This window comes from Amyelois transitella, chromosome 11 (genome assembly GCF_032362555.1).
Source record: "Amyelois transitella isolate CPQ chromosome 11, ilAmyTran1.1, whole genome shotgun sequence".
Classification (NCBI taxonomy): Eukaryota; Metazoa; Arthropoda; class Insecta; order Lepidoptera; family Pyralidae; genus Amyelois; species Amyelois transitella.
Genome location: NC_083514.1, coordinates 7,353,601 through 7,380,022, shown reverse-complemented (window position 1 = coordinate 7,380,022; position 26,422 = coordinate 7,353,601). Strand labels below are relative to the sequence as shown.

Genomic DNA, 26,422 nt, shown 5'->3' with positions numbered 1-26,422 from the left:
CATCTTTGTTTTAAAATATCGCCTTTCACTGGCCACTAATAAAACAGTTAAAAGCTGTTTTCCGCTCCACGGTAGTCTTTTGTTAATTTCCATCATTATAGTTTTTACGGTTTATTTTGTTTATTCAATACAGCGTTATGTTTTAGGCCCGGAAAATATTTTCTACAACTGTAATATTTCAAATACTCTAATTACGTGGTTAGTCAAACCTACATCTGAAATCAAGGAATAGACATAAATAAATAACTCTTTTTCAGCAATAGGGTAAAAAGTCGACATTACAATTGGTACTTTCCATGAATAAGGCATGAAAACGAAACAGGAATTTCAAATTAGAGTCTCGAGATATAACTTTGTAAGATAAAGCTATAATTTTTGTAAGTACGCCTTACAACTCTTGTAATCGTGTTGTGAAATTACACAGAAAAAATGTACTTTCATTTTTGATATGTTTTAGTACTCTTTTGTGGCATAAGAAAGTGCCTAACTAAAATGAGTATAGAACACATGAACAAATATAAAATTGATTCTAAGTTAAAGTGTTATGCAATAACTTACGCATATTTTATTTGAGAAGAATTGAGTATTCGTATACCGTTATTGTATCGTATATTCGTAGATTGAGGCAAAATTTCTTTCCTCTAAATAAAATCTTTTAATTTTTTTTAAACACGTCACGCATTGTTTTAAAACTTCAATTCTTAAAAACTTTGATACTGATATATTTTTATTATATTTATCTGAAACAAATATAAGAAATTTTTCATATTGTTAGTTTCATCATTTTAACTTTTTTTCAGATATTCTCGAATACGACCTACTCCACGCCATCGCTGTGCCGTTCAGGAATCCTAAAACTCAATACTTCGACGAAGGCCTCGACGGTTTCCCCGCATACGGTCTCAAGCCTGGTTCCGACATAAAATCCCCATACCGACTCTTCATGCCCGAAAAACTTTACCCCGAATTCTCAATAACAGCCACAGTGCGCCCCGCAAACAAAGATGGCGGCTTTCTCTTCTCCGTTGTAAATCCCTTAGAAACGGTCGTCCAATTGGGCGTAAAACTGATCCCATCAGGGCCGGGGTTGACGAATATATCACTGTTATATACAGATGCAAATATCTACGCATTGTCTCAAACGATAGCATCATTCGTGGTGCCTTCGTTCGCCAAAAAATGGACGCGTTTCGGTTTGAGAGTCACCACTGATAATGTTACTCTGTACCTGAACTGCCACGAGTTTAATACTGTTACTGTGAAAAGAGAACCATTGGAATTGGTATTCGATTCGGCTTCGACACTGTATGTGGGACAGGCCGGGCCATTGATCGGTGGAGCTTTTCACGTGAGTATTTTTTCCTCTATTTTTGGCGAAAAATGTGGTATTCGTGAGATAAAAATGTGATAAAAAAACGAATAACGCGTGCTGGTATTTTTTGAGAATTCATGTCCTTTTTCAAGAAACATTCTAACGATGGGTTTAATTATTATTGTTTAGTACTTAAATGTGTGTTTTTATATATTGACTGACTATTGCCGATCGTTTACTAAATTAAAAAAATATTCAAGACTTAATATGAAAAAACATATACAAATTTTAATTATCATTAAAATATAATGTATATTATTTGAATTTTCCCTCAACTTTCATTATTTAGAGGATTTAATAGAAATTTATGAGAAAAACAGTAAATAGCACGATGTATCTCTTACTAAGTACAAAGTGAACTCGACAATAATCGAGGCTAGTCCCTAAGCGAACCAAACTTTTCTATTAACTTCGTGTTACAACTTAGAAGTATCGTTTCCTGTTTCGCAAACAACCAACTTATTAAGGAAATTGTGTAACGACTACAGAAAAAGAAACCTTTGTTCCCATTTTATGTTTATAAGGCTTATTGGGCTATGAAGAGTGGAAAGTTTCCTGGGATCATGGTATTAATTTTTACATTTCTCCTATGAAATTATAAATTTGATATGCCTTTTGAAGAATTTTTTTATATATGTAAAAGACTTTATTTACCTTCAATTGAAAATATTTTACACCTGATAAACATAATGGTTTACGCATGTAGGTCTATCATCGGATTTTCTCAGTTGCATTCTCAGCTGTTCCAGCTGCTTCAAAGCTCTGGATCTACTTAAAACGTTTAAGTTTCTATGATATTACTAAATCAAATCAATGACTTCAACTTGGTGTAGCGCAGAACCGATGGCTTAGATTGAATTTGGCTGAGGCCTCTGACTCTGATCTGAACGTCGCTACTTTCTGAGCTAAATAAATAAGGTATATGTGGTTTAAAACCATTGACACGATAGAAGAAAAAGCGATAATTCTGAGTCGACCTCGACCAAAGGAAAAAGAAAAGGTTGAATAAATTTTCCAATCCGTAGAAACTTGCTTTGTTATTAAAGCGTAGGTGTTGTCACAATTTCTTTGTAAGTTTAATATAACGTCAGAAAAATATTTCTACACCATCATTTTGATCATCTTCTAGAAGCAAGAATGTTTTACCTAATTTTACATGTTCTACGTGAATTTCCTTAGAAGAATACTATCACGTTTCCAAACATAACAACGGGCAAATTAAACGCAGATAACACGAAGACCATCTATCATGGCCTATCACAATATCTTTCATAGCCCGGCCTGAAAGGACTGGGCCATACGTCCCGTTTTATCGCGTGCCTTTGTAAACAAAGCCGCTTTTACTGGAGACAGATAAACAAAATTCTGTCGCTAAGGTTCGGGTTAACATTGTCTGGACATACGGCTCCGTAGAGCGGAACACATTGAGATAATTTTACTTCGTTTGCTTCAATTTTTTTCCCGTTACTGACTTGGGTTTACATTTCCCAAATTCTTTGAATACAGATTAATGATTAATTTACAGGTCGCAGAAAATAAGGATTTACTTAAACAATGAAATAATACTACGCTTAGTACATAACAAGAGCTGAAAAATTACTGTAAGCATATATTTAACTCCCAATAGTTTGTCACTTAGAACTTTTTAATTGAAATCATATTCATCATCATAGTTTCCATTGGATGGACACTTAAAAAACGGGTAATAATAAAATCAAGTTATTTTTAAAAAACATACACTGTATATATATTTAATTATTAACAAATTTAAGAACATAAAGAGCGAGTCACATTATTTCGTTTTTCTTGAACCGACTCATACACATGGCAATGATTAGAAAAGGTTCGGTCATATTTCACATAAAGTAACCTTTTAAGAGTCACTGTTGGGATATAATGTAAAGCCTAAATTACACATGTAACACCATCAAAATTCCAGCAATTCCGTGGATTAGACAAAGAAAAGGGCGGTAGATCCCGCATAGAGAACCGTATTGTGTCGAAATACCACTTGTGTTATGTTCCTGAATATTTTAGCTCCCTTTTACGTTCGGAGGATTATTTTCGATGCGAATTCCATGTTACAATCCCAGTGCCTATGTCGTGTTAGCGGAGTGGTATAAAACTTAACCCGGTTCAAGGAATTTGTTGTAACACACTATTGTTGGAAATTTAGGAAAATATCGATGAATTTGCTTCCTTAAGTGAATTAAATATTTAAGGGTACTTATTTGTTACAGCTATTACTGGTATTTAGTATACTTACAATGACATTTTTTCATACAAGTGATAGACAGAGCTGCGTTCAGCTGTATGACTTAATGATAGTAATATGTACAACCATACGAGAACTATACATATATTTACCTACATAAAATTACGACTCTTTACCAGAGCGGTAGGCAGAGCTTACATCTTTTTAGTAACGTTTCTTTTGCTTTATTCACATTTATCGCTCTGTTTATACAAACTAAAAGTCAGGATAAAAAAACAGATTTTCACTTTGAATTAGATTTAATAATTAAAATTCTCGAGATTACGCAATCTCAACGTATTCACTTAGTTGGATTCTGTTTTTGTCTGTTATTTTCTTTGTAGAAATTTCATTATCGTATTCAGTTCAAGAGAGCTGTAATTGAGGGATTTCGGTTACGACATTTTCTAAGGTCCTTTTTAATATAATCAACGGCCTCTGTGGCTCAGCGGTAGTACGCTTGTCTGTGACACCGGAGGTCCCGGGTTCGAATCCCGGTCAGGGCATGATGAGAAAAGAACTTTTTCTGATTGTCCTGGGTCTTGGATGTTTATCTATATAAGTATTTATTATAAAATATAGTATCGTTGAGTTAGTATCTCGTAACACAAGTGTCGAACTTACTTCGAGGCTAACTCAATCAGTGTAATTTGTCCCGTATATAAAAAAAAAAAAAAATAAAAAAAAAAAAAAAAAAAAAAAAAAAAAAAAAAAAAAAAAGATATATCGAAGTCTCATTTACCTTAGATCTTTGAGAAGCCTAAGTAAAACATTTAAAAGTAAATAAATAACGGTACGTTTTTATCAAACAAATTGTTTAAATCACAATGTAGGTAATTTGTGACAAAAGTTATAGTCCACGAGCAAAGATATGAGTATAAAAAAATAAATTATCGCAATATTTTTGATCAAATCCTATCTTATTATTATGCATGCGAATGTTTGTAAGTATGTGTGAATTTACATTTGGTACTATCACGCAAAATCTACTGGAACATTTGTGTTGAAAGGTACACGAACCGAATATAACATTCAATAACATGTTACTTTTGATTCTGAATTTCCTACGCAAGCGGAGCCCCGGGACGCAGCTAGTTGGAAAGCCACAATGAAGCCACCTATTTCTGTAAACTTAGTACTTAGCAAATCTATTTAACATGAAGCGCTAACTAAACGGTTGCACGGAATGCATCTAATTAACTGGAGTTCGTTAGTTGTCTAACAACGATTTAGCTACGTACAAATAACACAATATGCGACGTAGATTTAAGCCCGGGTTTCACTCCTGTAGGACATATTAAGAATAGCAGAAATCTTTAAGACCATTAATTGAGGCTTTGATGACTTATAAATGTCAAGTTTATCCTGTGAGTTTGTCGCTGTAGTGAATTATCCCTTATTTTAATTGTTAAGTCTTTATATTTTATGGGCTACAATACAATACAAATATTTATTGTCCATAAATTACTTATTTGGTAGAAACATAAATTACGAACATGTTGAACAAAGGCGGACTTATAGCGGGGTAGACAGAGTCAAAATGCACGGAAAGAGGCAGCAGGTTTTTCGTGATAGACTAGTAAGAAATTTTTGACTAACATAAGGCATTATAGATTCGAGTAGGTACTTACTTATTCCCTAAATCAAGTCTTGATTTTCATAAACGACGTTTTAATTTATTGAAATAAACATGATGAAATGATAAATCTACCTAATGTGGATAAACAGGATCACAGTCCACCTTCAACTACACATTTCGAGTGAATGACAAAGTTAAGCCAAGTTTCTACAAACACGTGAAGTTAGTATCAAATCTGGTTAGCGGCGCATTGGGTAACTTGTTACAGTTGCAAATGCAGCCAGGAACGATTTGGATATTTCGTGTTTTCCTATGTTTGAAGCATTGGTGGTCGACCGGTTAAGATGCCCGGCTAAAATATGCAAGTAATGCGTGTGGGGCACAGATTCAATCTAACCGATGCCTTTTAGCGAGGGAAAACATCGTGAGGAAACCTGCACATTCGGTAACCTGATTCAATCAGGTTCAAAGGTTGCAGAGGTCAGATGGAGTCAGGATCATGGTCATAAAGCCGTGAGGACTTTCTTCTTTTTCTACAAAGAGGTGAAGATGTAATAAGGATTAACGCCAAATCAAAGAAGAAGAATTTTTCAAGATTTCCATATTTTATATCTACTTTGGTTATTTGGAATTTAAAAAAAAAACAATACAATTAAATCTTCATCAGTGGCCGAGTTATACTATTACAAATATATTACAATAAAAAAATATGTAATCGAATTAAGAACCTCCTTTTTCGTAGTCGGTTGAACACAAACTATGAGTGACTGACGTCTACATGTACCGTGGACTCCTTTGCCTCTTCAATTTTTTATGAACGTCTCGGCTCTAGCCTTTATTGCATTTTACAAACAAAAGAGTCTAGAATTTATAAAGATATATCATGAATCCTTTATAACTCCGTTCTAGACAAGAAAAATGTCTTTGCTAGTATGCCAAAGCAAGTTGGACATAATATTTCAGCTTTGATGTAATTTGAGACTAGACTACTGCATGGTACTGTATGGATACCTACATAAGCAATATTACAAAACTGAAATAAAATAACCGACTCCATATTTTCTGTTTCATTAAATCCGAAATAATCACAAAATACAAATATTTACAAAACTAAAAAATACAGTTTAGCAGAGCAAAGCTCATCTCTTATTTATTCAGATTTTCGTAATTTTGAAAATTGTCGTTTTTTAAACCAAACCTGCAATAAATCCTGCTATATCTTTATATTCACTTTTCCACAACCTATAACTTGGCCAGTTTTGCCGCTTAAATTTCGAATACCTACACTACAGATTAAAAATGCTATATTTATTAACAGTTTTTGAGGTTTGTACTTCTCTGAATTTCGAATGTACTTGTATGTAACGTTTCAATGTACGCCAACACTCAGACACACTTCACTTGCTGCATGAAAAAAGTCATTAATACACAGTTGGTTCTAGTTGTCACACTCTATTTTGGACTCTATTCGTTTCGTTATAAAGATGACATTATTTTTAAAATATCATACAAGCTTGTTTGCGTAGGTTGTTGACGAGTGACGCGTTAAAAATTCTGCAATATCCGAAGGATGGGTGCGATGATTTTTCAATTACAATTTAATTCCTTCTAAATAGAAAAAAGAAATAGGATTTCTTTGATGATATAAGACCACCTAGAATACGCCCTCGAAATACTAAAAATCTAGCTAATTTATATTTTCGCGAGGACACATAAGGAAATACAAATTTCTAGACCCAGCAGTTTGAGCTTTGCTTTGCGATGGAACAAGGAATAGATAAGTTTTGAATTATCCTAGCTTACTAGTTCCATCTCTTTCATTTTTACTTGTTCCTAGTTGCATCTTCTAGGACAATGTTTTAGGGTTTTAGGGTTTTTAGGTCCACTTTACCCAGTACTAGTCCACAAAAACTGCATACCTGAAAAGTAGGGCCTGACATTACAATTTTATTCACAACCATATCAAATACCCCTTACTCATTCGGTTTCGTGCCTCGTTGTATATTCCATTTCACATCACATGGCACGCTCAATGCCTGTCGTTAAGTATTCAAGTCCTTTTTAGATAAACATTGTTACTGTGGAAACAACGTTAAAAAAATTGCTCTCATTGTCATTCGGATCAGGCCCTCTTTAGTGGCCGGGTGTAAAGCTTTAGGCGTAAGAAATTAACTTCTTAATTAATTTCCTTTCTTTTTTTATTAAGGAGGGAATTAACTCAAACGAAATTTAATATTGTAGTTTAAGAGATACAAACCAATTGCCTTGCACCCTCTGATAACGTTAAACCTACGATTAGATTGTAAAGGGCCAGGAAACAATCTCCTTTCTAGACAATTAGTTTAATACAACATACGTACTTACCAACATATTTACCAACATAAAAACAACTACACATATAAAACAGCTATAACTTTTATCCTAATTTAAATGCCTATAACTGATTTAGATTGAGTCTCTGAGCACCAAGGATTTTTGTTCTAATCTTCATTTTGACTGTCAAAGAAATTTTTGCCGACATCTTTCCATGTCAATTAATCTAAACAAGTACAAATAATAAGTCTTTTCTTTCCTCATTAAAGAAAAATACATATTTTCCCAGCGCCTACGTAATATTGTCTGAATGGCGTGTTGCCTCCGTACTTTTGTAATAAAGAATGTTAAACGGTTTTTATTGCGCAGACAGTTTTGCTTGTAGTCGGCCATTTGCTTTCTAAATTCTATTCATCTTTTGAATACAAAAATAACATGAATCCGCAAGTCTTAAATTCAAATTATTTTCCCGACCATATGACTAAATTACTTAATAATAGAATTGAGATTCAAATAGACAGATTAGTAGCCCATCGCCTAAGAGAAGAATCTCAAGTATATTAAGCTTTCCCTTGACTGACTTTTACAATCTGCACGGGAAGAGAAGCAGCTGGCACACATTGTTTTTTTTCGCTTCGGTACCGTACTAGCGTGGAATTATAATCAATGAATATGAATATTCAGGAATCAAGACTAGTTCACAGCTGCAAAGTTACCTAACTCCTACACTTCAGCATGTTCTGGAACTATGTTCGTCCGTCATTTGTTGTTATGCTCAAAATATGAACACCGCTGATTAAGCTTTTGTTTAAGACTCCGTACTCATAATAAAAGATATATTTAGTGGTTAGGCTTCATTTGCATGAGCCGTATCAGTAGTGAAAGTAATTGACTTTTAAAAACGTTTATAAGTTAATTATAAACGTTTTTAAAAGATAATATGTTTTATTGATATGCAAACATGGAAACATAGACAAAAATCTAAAAACAATTATCCCTAGAAATCCCTAGAAATTTATCATAAATACGTTAACCTTGTATTAAGACAGTAACAGTTTATTATTAACACCCAAATATATATTATATTTAATATGCTCCCCACAAATTGCCAAACAAACAAACTTTAGTTTATAGCGTTCTGCATTGCTTAGAACTTTATTCCAGTCCATAAAATAAAACGACATAACAGCCTTGTGCACTCCCAGGCGAAGCTCTAAGCTACGGATAATCCCGACTGCACGTTTAGTATTGTCACCTTTTTGGCTACAACTTTTCTAGTGGACGTCATAACAGGAGCAAATGTTTAAGTTTGTCAGATGAATGAACTCGAAAGCGAAAAAGAGAGATATTAGGAAAGAAAATTCCATAAATTATTAAAGTTTATTTAAAAAGAAATCAATGATCTTTTTTATTTTTTTGTATGTTATCAGCAACAGATTACCTTCACATTTAATGTAAAGCGTGAAAATGACATAAAATGACGTGACACTCGATTACTTCTGTGTTTTGACGATTTCGACGTCTGTATTTTCTCGTAGCAAAAATATACTTTATTTTTAGAGAGATTGTCTCTCGTCTCCATCTGTCACAGATATCAGAAGTTGTTTACGTGCTGTGCTGTTTTTATCCTGTTTATTTTGCTATGAGAGAAGTTGTACATCTCAGTCAAGATCGGTCGGTAGCGCGGCGCGGACGTTATACATAACTATGTGTATATATACGTTTGGTATAACGTTATACATAACTACGTCTATATACGATAGACACATAGAAATCGGAATGTATAGTAATGCCATAATGTAAACATGCAACTCTAGAGCCTTAAATCTGAAATTTGAGATGCATTATGAAAACGTTAATAGTGGTGACTACCAACAGTTGTGACGACATACTTAAGCACACACACTTCATAAGACAGTGCAATTGTATAGTCTTATATTATTCCGAATTCTATGGTTTTGCATAATCTGGTGTCCATTGTGTCACGCTGTCACGCACAGTGACGTCACGTAACCGCTAATGGAATGTGACGTGAAGCGGCGCGCATCTATCCACGTGGTCACACCGATGACATTAACCAATCGTCGTCGTTGCATCACGTGCGTGCGTGTTCGAATTTTGAAAATTGTAATGTGATTGATGGTTTGGGTGATAGTTGTAATGTTGTTCACTTGAAAGGTGTTCTACAAATCTCTGCTTACTTGTTACGAGTACTTGTAATAAATATCCATTACGACAAAATTATAGAAAAAGAACCTTTTTTGAAGTTAGTTCAAATAAATGTTTTTTCTTCTTTTGTTTTCTTTAATTTACAAAACTAACTTTACTTCATTAACCTTAAAACGGACTGGGACCCACGATTTAAGTAAGGTAATTTGAAAAAAGCGTTACGCAAAAATGAGAAAATGAGAGTATACAAGTAATATAATTTGAAAAAATCTTACGTAAAAAAGAATGAGAATAATAATGTCAATCTCTTTTGCCTGCGTCCAGCAAAGCCCTAGTTTATTTTCCTCAAAAGAAGGCAAAAGAAACCTTATTGCAACGGAATTTTCTTCGCAAACAATGTATTTGTGAAGTCGAAATTACGTCTATCCGACTGCGCGGATAAGGAGGTCACAATCGCAGACTGAATGGCGCCGTGAGTATCGACAGGATTACTATGTGAACTCGATTCGTTCTCCAATTGTGAATTGTTAAAGAATTCTTAAATTGTTCCGATTCGATAAGTCACTTTGTTTGTATATTAATGGCATTGTAGTACCTATTAGGTTTCTAACTAAATTTATAATGTGAAAAACACATACCTACTTAATTAAGAAACAATCAATGCAACACTTTGTCACTTATATTTTTTTTACTACCGTATTACTTTTGAGCTTTATAGGTATTTGACGAAGAATGAGGCAGATTTTTTAAATTCTTTGAATTAATGTATATTAAGGCTGTGTATACATAGTGCCACATGTTTATGCATAATGATGTAGACAGATCGAGTTTGCTAGAAACAAAATCTACTTTCAACGCCAAGCAGCGCATCGTTCAGGTTGCATCCTAAGTGCAGTTATTATTATAACCTCTTACTTACCTACTGATACATCATATTGCACTTTAAATCTGTAGTACAGATTGTTTGGTGGCATAGTTAGATGTCAAATATTTTATATTTGCATTATTGTTTTACAGTTACGCGAAGTTTTGGAGGAAATTTACACACTCAAATTCAATAGGAATATTACGTACGTTAATAGAGTTTGTACTCATAATTCATAGAAGCCGTGGCCATTAACTTACGAACGTTGACAAGCCATTTCTTATTGTCTCTCGCTCTTTCTATCATTTTGGATAGCTATTTCATTCTTTCTTTTAATTATAATTAGCCATAAAAATAATGCAGCGATTTGTGGAGTGTTATGGTAATACAAATATTAGATACCTATTTCAAATACAAGTCTAGACAAGTTGGCGAGAACGCTAACTTCATGTAAGGTTCTTTTTTTTAAGTCAACACTTTTCAAAAAACATCGATTTTTACTAAGTTATTATAAATATTTGAATTTTTTAAACGAAATTAATCCGTTAGTAGCGTCAAATGTCTACTACAACGAGGAGTGATAAACGTGTTTGAGAAAGATTTTTAGTGATTCTATTATAAAAATATCTTGAGATAAAACACCTAACTTTTTAATTACCTTTATGCAGATCATTCAATGGATGATAAATTCATATATTCAACATGAATTATTATTGAAAATCATTACCTACAATCGGTTCTCTTCAAATTGAATAGGTGATGTGTTTGATACGGATTCTATAAGGACCAACTTCATCAAAACAAGACCATTTTTATAACGATTGATGAGAATCTTAATATCGTAACATGTTTATTTCTCCTGAAAACTTATATAATATCTTAAACTAAGTCAATTTCTTCTATAAAATCAGTAAATAAAAAGAAAATTAGATGTGTTTAGCAGATTTTATCACACACGGACAAATAGCTTCGCATCCATGACACAAAGCTCAATAATAGGCCGAGCCAGTGATGTACTCGTACCAGCTTTTGCTAAAGTTTAAAACAAAAAATATTTTAATTATTTATTATTATTTTTTGGCGGACAGGTATTCAAAATGTTTTAACTTGGTGCTTTTTAGACTTAAACTTAGACTCAAATTATCTATTATATATAGTAAAGCTATCTTTCTCACGAGCCGAAATAACAGATAATAGTTATTCTTTCAGGAAATCTAAACCCGTGTTCCTAGATGGCAGCAGTGCCTCATTTTATGGCCGTACCTAATGACTTTAGGAGAACATTCATAGGGGACAAAGAATAATTCTTCTCCCTTGCGGGGTAGACAGAGCAAAAAATCACAAAAAGATGTAAAGCCACGTTCAGCTCGACGAAGATTCGATAAAGTATCCCATTGCAATTAATAAAATAAATAATATTTATAAATTCAATAATTTTACCAATACCTTCCGATTGGAAACCGACATACACCCGACAAAAAGAACTGGAAGTGCGAATTCCCAACTAGGCTGTGGATATCGAGGTCAGCCTCGGAGACGAGACGGCGCCAGAGCTATCGACTCGGGAACAGCTGATGGTCCCAGATTTTAGTTGTATCTTGACTTCCGATGCGGGCACTGAAGCCGCAGTGGTGATAGTGACTTTTAAAGTGAACTGTCTAGTGGATTGTCCTTTATTTTATCTCATTTAGAACGTTTATGACGCAGGCTCTGACGCGTACGTTCTTTGAAAGTAGGTACGTTGGGTTTCGGCCATGACTTTCGCCGTTTAACGAAAGTAAGGTAACTGAAGTTTAAAGTAATGTAGGTATGTATGAGTAACAAACATCTCATTTTGAATTATTTACAATATTGGTCTTGCTCGTGGAACTCAACATTTTTCTATGACGAAAATTTTGTGACTGTTAATTAATCCATGTACAATTTTAATTCATTTTCTTATTTATAAAACTAAAATTGTGTAGAAATTATCATGTGATATGAAATAACACGAATCTCATTGATTTTTAGAAAGTTTGTCGCGGGATTATGGTCGAATTAAGTCATATACGCTTTGCTATAGCTTCATTGCAGTATCAAAACGATAAATTATTGAATTTTAGTTGTTACTAAAATTCCATAAAAGTACCTAAGCCCAAAAGTAAAAATACATGTAAAATTTGATTAAATCTATAGGTTATCTATTATTATCTTTGTAGTTAAACAATGTTACATTATATTTAATACAGGCATTACTATAATATTAAATACATTTGGATACCTAAAATTACTTGGATTATATCTTTGACATTAAAAATTTACTCCTTAATGATCATCCCTTTTAGGTTGTCAATTTACTCGACGATACTAGAACTCTTACGAAACCTTATAAAAAAATAATACCTACCTACCAATAGGCTTCATAATCATGAATTCAGTCTGGACTGTACAAAACGTCCAATATTAAAAAGACATAATCCTTTTGTAAAACCCATCATACCCTTCTCAAAGGAAGACTATTTTCGGGTCAATACTTAGGCATTTCAAACGAATGTAATTTCGTGATATCGTACGAAAATAAATATGTGTTTACTAATATCATTCTCGAAAGGTAATCCTGTCCTAACTAATATTATAAATGCGAAAGTATGTTGGTTTGTTTGTTGGTTATCTCTTCGCGCGTTTTCTTAGTGACCATTATTTAAAAGTGGGAAAGTGAATTTAGTGAAGTATGCAGAGATCGTGGCAAGTGGAAAGATGTAGTCTCTGCCTACCCCTTCGGGAAAGAGGCGTGATTTTATGTATGTATGTATGGATTTAGTCAAGCAGACAAGAGCACATTTATGAGTGTGGTTTATATACCTACCACATATTATTATGTCAATTTCTTTATTGTATGCGATGACCGGGGTCAACCTTTCTCTCCAGATATGCGAAGATGCCATTGGAATTCTAAACTCACGCCAGGAGGACGAATGTAAAACAGAATAAATAATGAAAAATGGCAGCGAGGTCATCGTTCGCGGCGAATGATACTATCATATTCAATAAGATCTTTTAAACGGTATTATTTACACAACTTTTGCGGGCACTTATAAATCTAATGAGGCAATTATTCCGATTTAATGCGTGTATCCAACCTAAGCGCCTACCAATCGCATGTAGCAATGATACAGCTAAGTGACAAATAAATCTCCTTCAGGCACCTGACATCTGTCTCGGAAAATGACAGAGATCGTGCTTATAGCTAAGCCATTTTATACTGTATGGAAGTCATATCTGGCGATATATGTTGACCTAAATAAATACTCTTCTAGTGTATAAAATATATTTGGAGTGTAAAACTTTTCTCTGCACTTTCATTCATGCTTGCAGCTTAGGTAATAGGTACCTAATAATAATACTCGTAATACCATGGGATTATTAGTTTTCAAAATTATTGCAGTATTTTTTTTCTGTGAAACTTAATTTTGACGATTTATGTGACGCAGTGGAAGTGTTTACCACCTGCACACAATCCCAAGATTCAAAGTGTTTGATCCCCGGTCTGATCACGCATGAATTACAACAAATATTTGCTGAATTGCCTATTTATCCACCAAAGTATGTATGATAAAATATAGCCTATCTTTAAGTCTCTAATGAGAAATAATATGTGTATATATAAACCCCATAAAAAGTTAAGTGTTATTCAAATGTACTGGTAATTACTAGTTTAATAGAATATCAGTTATCTCGAAACGATTCCATTTTTAAAATGAGTATTTAAAAACGGAACCCCAAAAACCCAGACACTAATACAATTGCAAAATGTTATTCCTACACGAAAAATAACGTTGATACCCAATTTGCAGAAGTTACCAACTTTCTGTAAACCAATTACAGTTTTGTTCGCAGTTTTCTTGTATTCGGTGCATGTAGTATGCATTTTGTTCGTGCAGTACGAAGATACAATGCAAAGTTAAGTACGACTTGCACTCCGAATGGGCAGTTAGAACATTGAAAGCACGCCCCCACATTCCAAGTGCTTTTTTGCTGTTTCCTAATTTTAACTGTTCAAATTGTTCTTGAAAATTTAGAAGAAAATTTTTCCGACTCTAATGTTTTTTTTTAAAGACAAGGTGCCTGTAACTTTGTCTCCGCAAAATCTCCGATTCTTATACACATAGGAATCGATTTTGTGCTTTCCACACTATTCCAGGCACCTGGAAACATGCCCGTCATTTCTCTTCTCTTATAACATTAATGGAAAGATTAATCTCAGAGTCAACCATAGGTATATTGCGTACCTACGGCTTTCAAATTAAAGGGCCGTTAACATTGCACTTTCTTAAGTTTACAGGATGTCTACCAATTTGTAATAGCTATGTCTGAAATAACGACGACGGGTTGATTTAAGATCATCACGATCATGAGTCGTCTGATAGATTACTCTTAGACTTCAACTTACAACTAACTAAATAAGTAGCATAAAGAATCAATGATATAAAAAAGTGCTAAAAACAAATGTGTGTACATTTTCCAGTCTTTGTGCTATGATAAGTATTTCTCTTATGTGAAACGTTATTTCTTTCACAAGCTATTTCCCGACGCATAATGGTCGCGCCTCAGTCGACTACTTGCAAAGTTTTGTCTAATGGCGACGCAAACTCAAGAGAAAGAGAATGCAGCTTAGCAGATATAATTTATGACGTCGAAATAGAAGCTATTTTGCATTATTAAATGAAAGTTTTTATTCATTTAGTGAAACAAATGCATAGGTATCTAGTGAGCGGACTTAATGTAAATGAAATCGGTAAAAAACTTGATAATATTAGGAACACAATTTCAACATATTTAAGAATTATTATATGTATAGACTAGCTTTCCGCCCGCGGCTTCGCCCACGTGTAATTCGGTTATATATAGCGTTTTTTAATGATCTCGACAGGGCTTTTTCTTCCACAGGCTGAAATCTTGTTACAACTGGAATTAAATATAGCCTGTGTTACTCAGGGATGATGTAGATTTACGTGATTCTTTTTTTGTTCGGTAGAGTATAATTTCAAGTTGGTCCCGTTGTTACCTAGTCAGGATCTGATGATGGTATTCCAGGGAAATCAAGGGCAAACCTCAAATTTACAGGCAATTACGTTTTTGACAATTTCATAGATCTGTTTAAGTATTTGCGTCTGATAGTCATCATCCCATGTGAATGAGCTGATGATGGAAGGTACAACTCCTCAACGGTTAGGAGTTGAAAGAAAATTCTTACGAAGTTATACGTACATGTGAGGCTATTAGGTTGACCTGATAATAAAAAGTAAATCTCATTAACGTTAAGAATTTAGGTGAAAATGGATGCGGACAAATTTCGTCTCTTCACTTGTTTCCTTTTAGCTGTTTGTATGGGGAGTGTTAACACAAAATAGGGATTTAAAGGCGTGATGTTATTAATGTTATGCATGTATGTACATAATTATGTATGTTATTATGTATGTTAAAGAGACGACTGAAAGTTGTCATACAAAGTCTTTTTTTTTAAGGATGGGAAATCATCAAATGACCTCTCCCGCTCTGGGTGGAACGGAAGGGAGTGTCAGACTTTTACTGACTAAAACCCACCTCGTTCCTTCAGTTGCCCTTTGCGTTCCGGGGCCACGGTATCTCGTTAGAACTTTCCCGCAGCCCCGGCTCAGTTTATCCCGTTTCCCCCCCTTGGGGGTTGACATTTCAAAAATCCCTTCTTAGTGCTCACTTATGTTACTAAAGGAACCTCTGTTCAAAATCTCAGACTCCTATACCGAGCGGTTTCGGCTGTGCGTTAATAAATCAGTCACCCAATCGCACCCCCTAAATCACGATTGGAGGGTAGTTTGAAAAAACTTATAATGTCAAACATATTTACTTGCCTATGTACGTGTTCATGCCAAGTTTCAAGTTTATAAACCCAAGGAATAAGATTTTTCATAGAAACGTTTTTACCCCTTTTCCCCCCCTTGGGGGTTGAATTTCCAAAAATCCTTTCTTAGTGCTCCCCTACATATCCCAAGGAACCTACATTCCAAATTTCAGCTGTCTACGACCAGTAGTTTCGACTGTGCGTTGTCTGTCAGTCAGTCACTCAGTAACGGAAGAGTTTTATATATATAGATAATAAAAAAAAAATACTGATTAAAGAAGAAAAGGTTTATCTATAGAAAGAAATTAAAGAAACTCTTTATTTTTAATAGACACTGAAGTAGGATTGCGTGTATGAATTCTGATGAAATTTTAACAGACTAGTTACCCGTTCAAACTAGTAAATGTTAATCCAGATTGTATCTGCACTTCAATAGGTATAAATTTTTAATCAGACCAAATCATACATCGTCATCATTTTCACCCAACATATCTTCGTTTTTATTTTAAATTCCCAGTGTGAATACGAAAATAGTGAACTAAGCTAAATCGTAAAGTGTTATAAACCTTAGTGCAAAAACAGTGTTTTCAACATGGCTATGGTGGTGGCGTATAAAACTAAATTGTGCATTTGTGCGTTGTTTCTTCTGGTGTTTTTGGGAATGGGACTTGCTGTTTTATCAACTATTGGAATGTTTTCTCCAAATACGAATCACCAACGAGCTACAGCCGAGAAATACAGCCAACTTAAGGCAGCCCCGCACGTCATACAAAGCGTAAGTAATACTCTGGAATTGAAAATAGGTATGTATGTAGATACGTAGATAAACTTGAACGTAAGGATCTGAACAACAAGCATGGCGTAGGTGCCTAAGCATTTTTTATAAACAAACTACATTACATATTATCGGTAATATGTACCGCAAAAATATTTATCAATTACTTTTGAGATTCTCATAGAGATAATTTAATTTAAATATGTAGCTTTTTGTGAATACTTAGTTAATTACAAATGAGTGGTTAAAAAAGGATAGAACGTTATTTCTCTAAACACAATATAAAATTGTTGAAACCATTCGAAACATGCTTAACTATTCATATTAGGACGTATTAGTATAGTAACGTTACTCAGAGGAATATAGTCCCAATTTATAATTTCCAATGTCTCTGTTCAATAACAGTAAATCTACATACTAAGTAAGCTCCATACTATAGCCTGGTTCGTGATCAACCCCTTTAGAAATAAATCCTTAAATTAGAACATGTGCCCTATACATATAAATCGTGGCGTACTTAATTAGTCTTAGTACTCAGTATTAGGCATACATTCACTCTATATATCTTAATAAATTACCTCTCAACGATATTAGGACAAAGGCACCTTGATGCTTTCGGAGTACTCCGACCAAATGAGCTTGAGCCCTCGTGATGGCCGTTACATTTAACAAACGACCAAAACTACTAATATATAGGCACAATCAAAACGGAATGGTTCTGGAAGAGTCCTTACGGTGAAATGATGACGTCATTAGGAAAATGGCTGCCTTTTACCGTTACATTATTGTAGTGCGGCCCATTTGTACCACAAAGTGTATGGCTTGAATTGATAGCTGTAAAAATCAATCAATCAAACATCCTCAATCGAAAACAGTATTGAAAATATATATTTAGAGTGGCAAAATTAAGTGTTATTTTTATTTTTTTCAGATACCTACCAATAAAAATTTATACGTTTATGAATTTTAAGGCAATTGTTAGCCTGTTTTTTAAATAAAAGCAATGATATGGTTTTCATACACAGTGCCGTGTGGTTCCCGGCACCAATACAAAAATAAATTCCATTCCATATATTTCCCATGGGTGTCGTAAAAGATGTCTAAGGGATAGGATTATAAACATTGGATTCCTTTTTAGGCGATGGGCTATCAACCTGTCGCTAATTGAATCTCAATTCTTTCATTCAACCAAACAGCAGAACGTGGCCTTTCAGTCTTTTCAAGACTGTTGGTTCTGTCTCAAACCCTGCAAGGGTTTTTAAGACAAAAGAAAGTTCCCAACAATTGAATTAAAAAAATACCAAAAAAAATGTTATTCAGTTCACAATTTACTCTACTATAATAGACTGCGTGATGAGCCTTCTCGGCCGAAAAGTAAAAAAATAATAAATGTGCCCGCAGTACCACCTCTGAATACTAGTAGAGTCACGTCTTCAATTATTTCTTGGAAGTAAGTACAGACGAATTTAAGTAATGATATCACATTTACTCACTACTTTTTGTATTGTTTTTGACTGAAGTAACTTTGAATGTAACTTAATATTATTTATTTATCTTAAACCCCCTCGCTATTGTGGATACCATTTTCATAAATTTTGTGTTTTGTAATGTATTTGTATTTTGTGTATGTATTTGTATTTTGTGTTTTGTATTTTTCTTATTTACTTATTTAATAAAATATCTCGTAACTTATGCTTACTTATCTCTTAAAATCTTAATATTCAATATTATATTAATCGAATCAATTAAGGATGAGCATCCAGGTCGACCTAAGTTGAATATTGGATGCTAAACTATCCAGTCCATCTCATTGAGTTAATTACCTTAATATCGGTAGTTGCATTTACTTTAATTAGATGTTCGTAAATGATTGACTAAGAGAAATAATTTATAGTAACTATTGATTTTAAAAATAATTTAATTATGTTTACTTAATTATAGCCGTGTGATTTCCGCCACCTTAGAATCAAACCACTAGCTCTATCTCTTTCCCACGGATGTCATCGTAATCTAATCATCGACTAAGGGAATAAACACATTCATTCAGTGCAGTTTTTACCAAATGGGTTATTCAATATGGGTTAGGTTTCCCTGCAAATGATGCGGAGGCCAGATGGGAGTCGATCCTAGACCTGACTTATACATCCAAGAATTGGTCGAAAGGCGCACCCCGGGTTCCTCTTCAGAGATCTAAGTATATAACCGGGTTTAACGCAAGAAGGAAGAAGTATAATACTTACACTTACATTTCCATAGCCCTAACGTACGATTCTTAATTTTAAAACCGCATATGCTAATAACTTTTACAAAAACAAATGGTTCACAAATTTCGTCAAAATAATTTCGGATGAATACCTCTAGTAAGCAATCAACGTGGAATCTGACGGAATGAAATTTTAATTAAAATATAAACCCTTTGGTCTGGCACACCATAGTTATTATATAAATCGACAAGGAAATAACGGCTTTGTGTTACACAAACTGCTTTTTGCCATTACCTTATTTTAGACATATTTTCTTTTGCTTTTTGATCTAAGAATATTGTTTTCGTACATCTTTTTTCCTATGAGCTGAAGCGAAAACCATAGGTTCCAACAAAGACACTAAGGTTGCATTTTCCCGGGCCAAAAGTAAGCATTCAAAAGTAAGTTTTACAGACACTCTCCTACACATATGAATTCCTATAAAAACCACCCATATCTCAGGCCTCTAATAATATCGTTTATCCAATCTCCTATCAGCTTCGAACACACGGGCCATAACAATTTGTACAATGAGGGTTACTTTCGAAAAAACTACTGCTCTCTTAGCAAATATAGCGTCGTTCCGAACGGAGAGGTCCCTTGGGCACTAAGGGTCAGTTAAACCTACGATGTGATAATCTGTTATAGTTCCACCTTTGGGGATAAAGCGAATCACTTCGTTGTTATCATTTTAAGTGACTATTGTGAATCTGACTAATGTATCAGAATGTTAGAGTATATATCATAAAAGACCTACTTTTTTAAAAGAAATATTCAATTATAAATAGTCAGAATGTGTAAGAATTTATTAATCTTTATGATTTTTTTTATTCATGATCAACGTTTATATAGCCAAAATAATATTTTAAGTACGAAAATAAGTTTGTTTGTTTGTTACCTTTTCTGATATAAACTACTGAACTGATCTTCAGAAAATTTGCATACCTACATTTAGTATGGATTACGGATGTATAAATGAAAACGGTTAACAAAATTATGAAGATTATAAATAACTACGTGGTTAAGCATTAACTAAAAGTTATGCATAGAATTTAATTTAAGGACGTCATGACACGATAGAATTGGGTTAAGCACACACAAATCCTATTTCTGCTTCATGCATACTAAACTATGATTTAGTAGGTAACTCTTCAAATGAAACCTAGTGGGAAGGTAATTTGTTTTAAAATATCTTTCTCACTCTTTATAATCTGCAGAGAGGTGAGGGTATTACCGGGTATCTCCGGTGCCAACAAGTTGAAGATCAAGCATTTTTCAAGAAAAAAAATAATAAAGATAATTATGCAACTACTTGGTAAATAGCTGCTTTTTCTATAGATATGTATATTTTATTTCAATAAGAAGCAATCACCAACAAACACTTATATTGTCGAAGTAAAAGCGCAAACATTGAATTTAAGTTAATAAGTTAAAAAGGGGAAACAAAATATAACATGAAATAGATTTGGGATAAATCTACTTTTATTTAATTTATTCTTTTTTAAGATAATATTAAGCGATGGACTTGATTGTGTACGTTTAACGCGAACAGAGCTGCATACATAATATATATCTATCTTACAACATAATACTCAGCCGAAAAGTAGAAAATCTCAAAAATAGCATTTCAAAACGACATAAATCGTTTTCAGCAACATAAATTTTCAGCTTGAAAATATTCCATGAATAGCGAGGCGCTATCAATTTTATTTACATGTCGTCCATTGTGACTCGTTATCCTATGCGTCCGAAATTCGTTTAGCCCCTAATAAATCATGGAGGGTTGAAAAAATTAGCGTTATTTCTACGTCAGAGGTTACTCGTCATTTCGGCCATTCTATTATCGCCAGCGCAACGCTTCTGGTCATTTTTCATTAGGAACCGATGCCGATAAAAGGGTTGAGGTTGACCTAAATTTATCTTTTTCTGCGGAATTCCTTGCCGCCGTGACATGAATGATATCTTGTATGGCTCACTCATTTTTAAGCCTCAAAATGTAGATAAAAAATACCATCGAATAATGATACATGTTTACGTGTAAAATATGCGAACACCAAGCTTTTACCCAACGTTCTTGCTACTTTCGAGGCGATAAAAAATTCTAGACTTCCATCATAGAAGCACTTCATGAAACGAAGAAGTCTACTGCTATGTAACATTGGTATCGTTCCAACATTCCTATAAACTTAAACTAAAAAAAATGTATAACTTTAGCACAACATAATCTGTAAATGCCGCATTGTTTATGATGATATTCCGTTATGGGCGCCGCTTGAGAAATTATAGGTTTTACTACCGCTCTGGGTGGTACCTGGTCAAAGGATATCAATTACTTTCCAAAGAGGCGATACCGCCGATGTAATAGGTACCTTTGAGACGATTACAGTGAAGTGGCATATTTGATTAATTGTAAGAAACAAATGTGTAACTATTTTTTTGAAGAGAAATAAAATATTACAATGAATCTACTGACAAAATAACTGGTAACGAAATTATATTATTTATTGATGGCCAAACTCCCGGAGGACGAAAACAAGTTAAAAAACATGTGATTACTTAGACAGACAGTAATAATACATACAATTCCTATATAACCATTATTCTATTGTTGAGACCTTTGTTACTGTGGCGACAGTTAGAATCTAAAGCAGTGTTAATTATGCGATTCTAGTATTATGCAAAGTGACCTAACCCCACTGCCTTACAACAACTTAGTAAGTGAATTAAATTCCCAAATCCGAAATATTCGCTAGATATGAAAGTTTCGCTTGTAATTTGTCTGTCGAATATAACTAATATACATCTTCTAATCGCACATATTATGTCTTAGCCCGAGTTAGTTTCTTTAAGTTAATCGAAAGAATTATTATGCTTTTGTATTCGATAATTAGGTTAATATGTAATATAATTATTCCTTAGGCAAATATAAACATCTAAGGGTAAATTCACACCGAGACTCAACAAATAATGAAAAAGGTTCAGAATCTCTTAGACCCAACTCCAACCAAATGAAAAAAATAATGTAATTATTATCTTTCAATACTGAAAGTGTTGATACTAAAATTAACAAAAATACTGATGTTACCATTGTAACCAGCCTAATATCGACTTGCTCACCGTAATAAGATCCAGCTTTAAAATTGCACTTTGTGAAAGACTCTGTCGACAGGTAGACTGACAACAGCAGGTAAAGAATTTCACAAACTTATCTATCGTTGAATATGTGAATAAATCAAGATGTATAAGTTGGTATTTTGATAATGAATCCCTTGAAAAAGAGTCAGTATTAAAACTTTCACCTTGATTTGTACCGACTGTAAAGAAAAGTTCAAAATATTTAACGTCAAAATACGAGTTCGTAAGGACTTTGCTTTCATTTTTATCTATCTTTTTTATTCAATTCGTCTTTATTTTCTATAATCCATATATTCATTTAGAGATACTGGCGAAAGAATTATTGAAGTCAATTGAGTACCTCTTCTATTCATAATTGTGTAAACGATTATCGAATCTATTCTTCCAAAAAAACACAAAAAACCTAATCCTCTATTTCTAAATAAACTTCTAACGCAGTAACTATAGAATACATACTTACATTAGAATCGGAGAATACTTAACTATAGAGCCTGCACTCACGACGAATCCGCCACCGTAATTAGATCCAGCTCCTGAATTGCGCTTTGTCAAAGAGACTGCGAGTCGTCAAGTGTCTGAGACTACGACGGCGCGCTCTAATGAATTTGAGCAACTTGCTTGGGATTGACGGTAATGAACGGAACGGCGGCTTTCTGAAAAGAAAACTACTGGAATATCAAAGAAAATGGAATTTAAAGGTCAGCATTTTACAGGGGAAAATATGACTTTATCGCTCCACAAAAGAGTCGTGCTGTAAAGCGGAACAAAACAATGTACTTACACAATACGGTCGTTTTTACATTTCCGACTCCGATTTCAAAAGATTCTCAGTCATTCTATCGCTTTAGTGAATGCTGCATTACATCGCTTATTTTTTTTTTATATTTATAAAATCGTTTTTCCAGTTTTCTGAAAACGTTTCATTGTTAATTTTGATAATTTTGTTTAAAATTTCTGACCAAGTTTGATATAAGTTTCTCGTATATTTTAATTCATATTTGTCGGGAAATAGATCAGAGTTTTGTTGTTAAAAGGGCAGATAATTACGACGCGATATTTTTTCGATAATTTAATTAGTATCCGCATTAGCCATGATTTATAAAATCTTATTAAATATCGTTGAACTACTTTCAAAGATATAAATATAAGTTTCTTCCTAAGTTTCTTCGTAATTGGATTCTATAAAGGGATAGGCGTCCACTATTGTCCCATTGTCCAGATTCTAGACATTTGAGATTAGATAAAGGCTGTTGATATCGGTATCTTATCGACCTATAGACACACACAAATGAATCTGGTAGGTACATAAAACAATGATTTCATTTGTTATTACTGAGATATTATGACTAGTTAAGATTTTATTAATCATTGGTTTTTTGATATATTAATAACATGACAATAACTAAATACTAAAACTACATAACTACTATTATACAAAATTTCAAGCATTGTTACTATTCCAATCACTGGTTTTTGATTGAAATGGTAAACAAAAAAATTAAGATTCGAATGATTTACCGTTATCATTAATTTAAACTCAGGTTTTAAAGCAAATAAAAAAAGATTTAAAGGTAAACTGATATTCAAACGTCACTCATCCTGCTGTAAAACAGCCTCAATCATCATAAAACTTGTAGTAAGTATTCGTAACCGCATAAAAAGAAGAATTTGACGGATACCTCGCTTTACGCCAACCAAGCTATTTTGATCTATGATTCCTAGTTATTATAGTTTGGTTTACAATGTGCGAGTATCAGATTGTAGTGGTCGTTTAAAGCTATCCTTTGGTTAAGGCAGTTTTATATTTAGTGCAAGCCGGCGTGCGCGCATCTTGCCACGGATACTGCGCTGATTCCCGATTTAATCCTAAATTTTAAAAATTACATACCTTATTTTGATTTTATGTTTAAATAAAATAATATTGTTGATGATAACTAAAATTATGAAAATTAATAAGGAGTAATAATTAAAATAATACAATAGGAAAGCAAAATAAAAAGTTTTTTCTTAATATGCATTAAAAAATGCAACTTATGCATTCAAAAAACGATCGGCAAAAAGTCAGTCAATATGAAATCAGTTTGGTGCCGCGTGCTAACCTTAATATTCATACAGGGCGCGTATCAAGAGCTCAAGTTGTTTGAATCTCCGTCACAGGCCGCGGTGCAGTGTGTCAACACCTTTAAGGTAAGTGTATAATTATTTCGATACTTAAAAATATCCCATTGATACTATGACAATATTTCCTAATTAATTTTCTACTTACATATGTATTAAATTAAATTCTGTTAGTGGGAAAATAATTTAATGATAGATAAAAAAATATGCTTATTGATTTTTGTTTACTGCAACTGATTCTTTCCTTAATTATTTTTGTTGATTTCTTTTTCTATCTAAAATTTTTAAATATATATATTTTTAAAATATATAATATAAGAAAAATTCCTTGTAATCCACGGAAATAAATTTTCAACATTTTAACAGGATTTCGGTAGCGGCAACGAATATGACGAGATTGACATAGACAATTTCTTGGTGATTATTTTTTTTTTATTTCTCCGTGTTTGCTTTTTTCACGAATGCACTAACACAACTAATGCTGTTGTATAAATACTAAACTACTAAACACATTTCTAAAATTAACAAACTAGACTCTACGACCAAAGAAAGTCACGTCCAGTGCGAGTTTAAATTTAAGTTAGGTAAGTAGGTATTTACGACGCGAATATTAAAAAGTTGCCTGTCTTTTTTTTCTACTTGTAAAATTGATCTAATCGAATCGAGAATTTTTGATTCGCTAACTTCAAATACTCATTTTACTTTGACCTAAGGACGGAAAAAGTTTATTCATAAACCTAAAAGATTGAACTTGACGTTACTGGCCACTTATTTACTCTAGACTTTTCTAAGATAGGTATTTAAGATGTCGAGACAGCTAATTGTAAAGACTTTGATGTCTTAACTATAAATTAGGTCGAATTAACTTTGTAGTAATCATTGCAGATTAAAAGATATGAAATGTAACATTTCTATAAATGTACGGTCAATGGTCTCTATTAAGCGAGCGGCCATAAAATGTCCTTAAAATATCATTAAACTGATATATAAGAATGTTTTAATTGATGTGGTGAGACAATCTAACAAAGCAATTTGACCACAGATATAAAAACGAATAAGTAAATCTTCATTGTTGTTGTAAAATCTTCATTCTTCCACATTTTCTGTTAAATCAGTCAGTTTGTCTGTCCATAACCAAAGTATAATATTAAGTATTATTTTCCCATGGATGTCGTAAAAGGTGATCAAGGGATAGGCTTACAACCTGTCACTTATTTGAATATCAATTCTATCATTAAGCCAAAAAGCTGAACGTGGCCATTCAGTCTTTTCAAGACTGTTAGCTCTGCTTACCCCACAAGGGATATTGACGTGACCATATGTATGTATGTATGTATAACCAAAGTTTTTATTGATAACTTAGTTTTAGAATGGTTAAGTACTTATGGCTTAAATAGATTCTTCGCTGCAGTTCAGCTAGTTCTTATCATTGGCGCCAATACATAATATTTATATCTTTAAACCTCAAAAACATAACTTTTTCTTTAAGTGTTGCGCAAAATGCAATTCCTCAAAATGGAAGTCACAACGAAACAATGTTTGCATCGAGGATTTCCATAGTCCGTACGTCGGTACGATAATGTACAAACAGTCGGGTCCCGATATTGTAAACAAACTCGCTACTGGAGCGGCGCACTGCAATTACGTGGTGTGGTCCTTTTGCTAGCGGGATTTTTTTCATAGAAGTCTACTTAACTTCTTCTTTTAAGTGGAGTAAGTCCCGGTTTCTCACCTTTCTG

At 33.4% G+C, this 26,422-nt stretch overlaps 1 protein-coding gene across 2 annotated transcripts in view; it reads left to right on the top strand.

The window, feature by feature from the left end:
* LOC106135035 (collagen alpha-1(IX) chain) overlaps window positions 1–26,422 on the top strand; it is a 129,834-nt gene that overhangs the window by 71,568 nt on the left and 31,844 nt on the right. The window contains exons 3-5 of one of the 2 annotated variants that reach the window (XM_013335207.2): window positions 801–1,348; window positions 24,681–24,752; window positions 25,050–25,100. In XM_013335207.2, coding sequence (XP_013190661.1) covers window positions 801–1,348; window positions 24,681–24,752; window positions 25,050–25,100 — 671 coding nt within the window. The remainder of the gene's footprint in view (window positions 1–800; window positions 1,349–24,680; window positions 24,753–25,049; window positions 25,101–26,422) is intronic. The other variant, XM_013335208.2, reaches the window with a different exon arrangement.